General features: G+C 47.2%; 1 protein-coding gene across 1 annotated transcript in view; it reads left to right on the top strand.

Annotated features, from left to right (window-relative positions):
* The first annotated feature begins 489 nt into the window (after nucleotides 1-489).
* Nucleotides 490-2,500, top strand: part of mfn1a (mitofusin 1a) — an 11,861-nt gene continuing 9,850 nt past the window's right edge. The window contains exon 1 of the mRNA XM_068601441.1: nucleotides 490-763. Coding sequence (XP_068457542.1) covers nucleotides 658-763 — 106 coding nt within the window. The 5' untranslated portion in view covers nucleotides 490-657. The remainder of the gene's footprint in view (nucleotides 764-2,500) is intronic.

The following is a 2,500-nucleotide window of genomic DNA, read 5'->3' on the forward strand; positions in this document are numbered from 1 at the left end:
AACCAACACTACCTCTTTAGTCCACAGGGGGCACTAGAACCAACACTACCTCTTTAGTCCACAGGGGGCACTAGAACCAACACTACCTCTTTAGTCCACAGGGGGCACTAGAACCAACACTACCTCTTTAGTCCACAGGGGGCAGCAGAACCAACACAGAGTTAAAGTTCCTCGTAGCTTTTCAACATGTGAAACATCTGACTGATCTCCCAGAAGATTCAATTTATTTTAGTATTGAAACTTATAAAAAAGGAAGTGATGAAGATGTGATGAAGATGATGTCCATAATAATGAAATGAAACACTAATGAACACCTGAGAGTCAGCAGCTTGTTGAGGTGAAGCAGCTCTAAGTCCTGCTAAGAGGATCTGTCTGCACACATACACACACAGACACACACACAGACACACACACACCCACACACACACACACTGTAAGCTGAGCTTTGTGTGCTGAGCATCAGAGTCTGATGGTCGTGGTGGTGAACAGAGAGGATCATGGGAGCTGACGGCGGTTCGGTGGGGACGAATCTCGACCTCTGAACCCGAAACTCTGTGTGTGTGTGTGTGTGTGTGTCCGTGTGTGTCTGTGTGTGTGTGTCTGTCTGCAGACCAACTGTATGTGTGTGTGTCCGTGTGTGTGTGTGTCTCAGGCGTCATGGATGCGTCTCCTCTTCATCGCTTCGTGGTGGCAAAACGTTCCATCACCTCCATCTTTGATCAGCTGCTGGACTTTGTGAAGGAAGGCGCCGCCTTTGTGGACGGTCAGAAACACACACACACACAGACACACACAGACACACCCATATATGTACATGTTTGTTGTTGTTTTTTGTTGTTGTTGTTGGGTATGGTGTGTTGTTTGTTGGTGTTGTTGTTGGGTATGGTGTGTTGTTGTTTAGTGGGGACATGGAGGAAAGCTTCCCTCATGAAACAGGAAGTGTCTCTGAGCTGCGCGTTGAAACACGAGCTGTCGCATCACAGCTCGTGTTTCAACGTTCGGGTAAAGGAGGTCTGGGTGTTCCTCCTGCGTCTGGGGACACGCCCCCTGCGCTTTGCGTTTGTCATTGTGTCGGGCTGTTGTAGGTGTTGTTGGTGTTGTTGGTGTTGTTGGTGTTGTAGGTGTTGTTGGTGTTGTTGGTGTTGTAGGTGTTGTAGGGTGTTGTTGGTGTTGTTGGTGTTGTAGGTGTTGTAGGTGTTGTTGGTGTTGTAGGTGTTGTAGGTGTTGTGGGTGTTGTTGGTGTTGTTGGTGTTGTAGGTGTTGTAGGGTGTTGTTGGTGTTGTTGGTGTTGTAGGTGTTGTAGGTGTTGTTGGTGTTGTAGGTGTTGTTGGTGTTGTTGGTGTTGTAGGTGTTGTTGGTGTTGTAGGGTGTTGTTGGTGTTGTAGGTGTTGTTGGTGTTGTTGGTGTTGTAGGTGTTGTAGGGTGTTGTTGGTGTTGTTGGTGTTGTAGGTGTTGTAGGTGTTGTAGGTGTTGTGGGTGTTGTAGGTGTTGTGGGTGTTGTGGGTGTTGTGGGTGTTGTTGGTGTTGTTGGTGTTGTTGGTGTTGTAGGTGTTGTAGGGTGTTGTTGGTGTTGTTGGTGTTGTAGGTGTTGTAGGGTGTTGTTGGTGTTGTTGGTGTTGTAGGTGTTGTAGGTGTTGTTGGTGTTGTTGGTGTTGTAGGTGTTGTAGGGTGTTGTTGGTGTTGTAGGTGTTGTAGGTGTTGTTGGTGTTGTAGGTGTTGTGGGTGTTGTAGGTGTTGTGGGTGTTGTGGGTGTTGTGGGTGTTGTAGGTGTTGTTGGTGTTGTTGGTGTTGTAGGTGTTGTTGGTGTTGTTGGTGTTGTAGGTGTTGTTGGTGTTGTTGGTGTTGTAGGTGTTGTTGGTGTTGTAGGTGTTGTGGGTGTTGTAGGTGTTGTGGGTGTTGTGGGTGTTGTGGGTGTTGTAGGTGTTGTTGGTGTTGTTGGTGTTGTAGGTGTTGTTGGTGTTGTTGGTGTTGTAGGTGTTGTTGGTGTTGTTGGTGTTGTAGGTGTTGTAGGGTGTTGTTGGTGTTGTTGGTGTTGTAGGTGTTGTAGGTGTTGTTGGTGTTGTAGGTGTTGTGGGTGTTGTGGGTGTTGTAGGTGTTGTGGGTGTTGTGGGTGTTGTGGGTGTTGTTGGTGTTGTTGGTGTTGTTGGTGTTGTAGGTGTTGTTGGTGTTGTTGGTGTTGTAGGTGTTGTAGGTGTTGTGGGTGTTGTTGGTGTTGTAAGTGTTGTAGGTGTTGTAGGTGTTGTTGGTGTTGTAGGTGTTGTTGGTGTTGTTGGTGTTGTTGGTGTTGTAGGTGTTGTTGGTGTTGTTGGTGTTGTTGGTGTTGTTGGTGTTGTAGGTGTTGTAGGTGTTGTTGGTGTTGTTGGTGTTGTAGGTGTTGTTGGTGTTGTTGGGTGTTGTAGGTGTTGTAGGTGTTGTAGGTGTTGTTGGTGTTGTTGGGTGTTGTAGGTGTTGTAGGTGTTGTTGGGTGTTGTAGGTGTTGTTGGTGTTGTTGGTGTTGTTG

Source organism: Clinocottus analis, unplaced genomic scaffold (genome assembly GCF_023055335.1).
Source record: "Clinocottus analis isolate CAN_PGR_092001 unplaced genomic scaffold, fCliAna1.0.p SCAF_11, whole genome shotgun sequence".
In the NCBI taxonomy this organism is placed as follows: Eukaryota; Metazoa; Chordata; class Actinopteri; order Perciformes; family Cottidae; genus Clinocottus; species Clinocottus analis.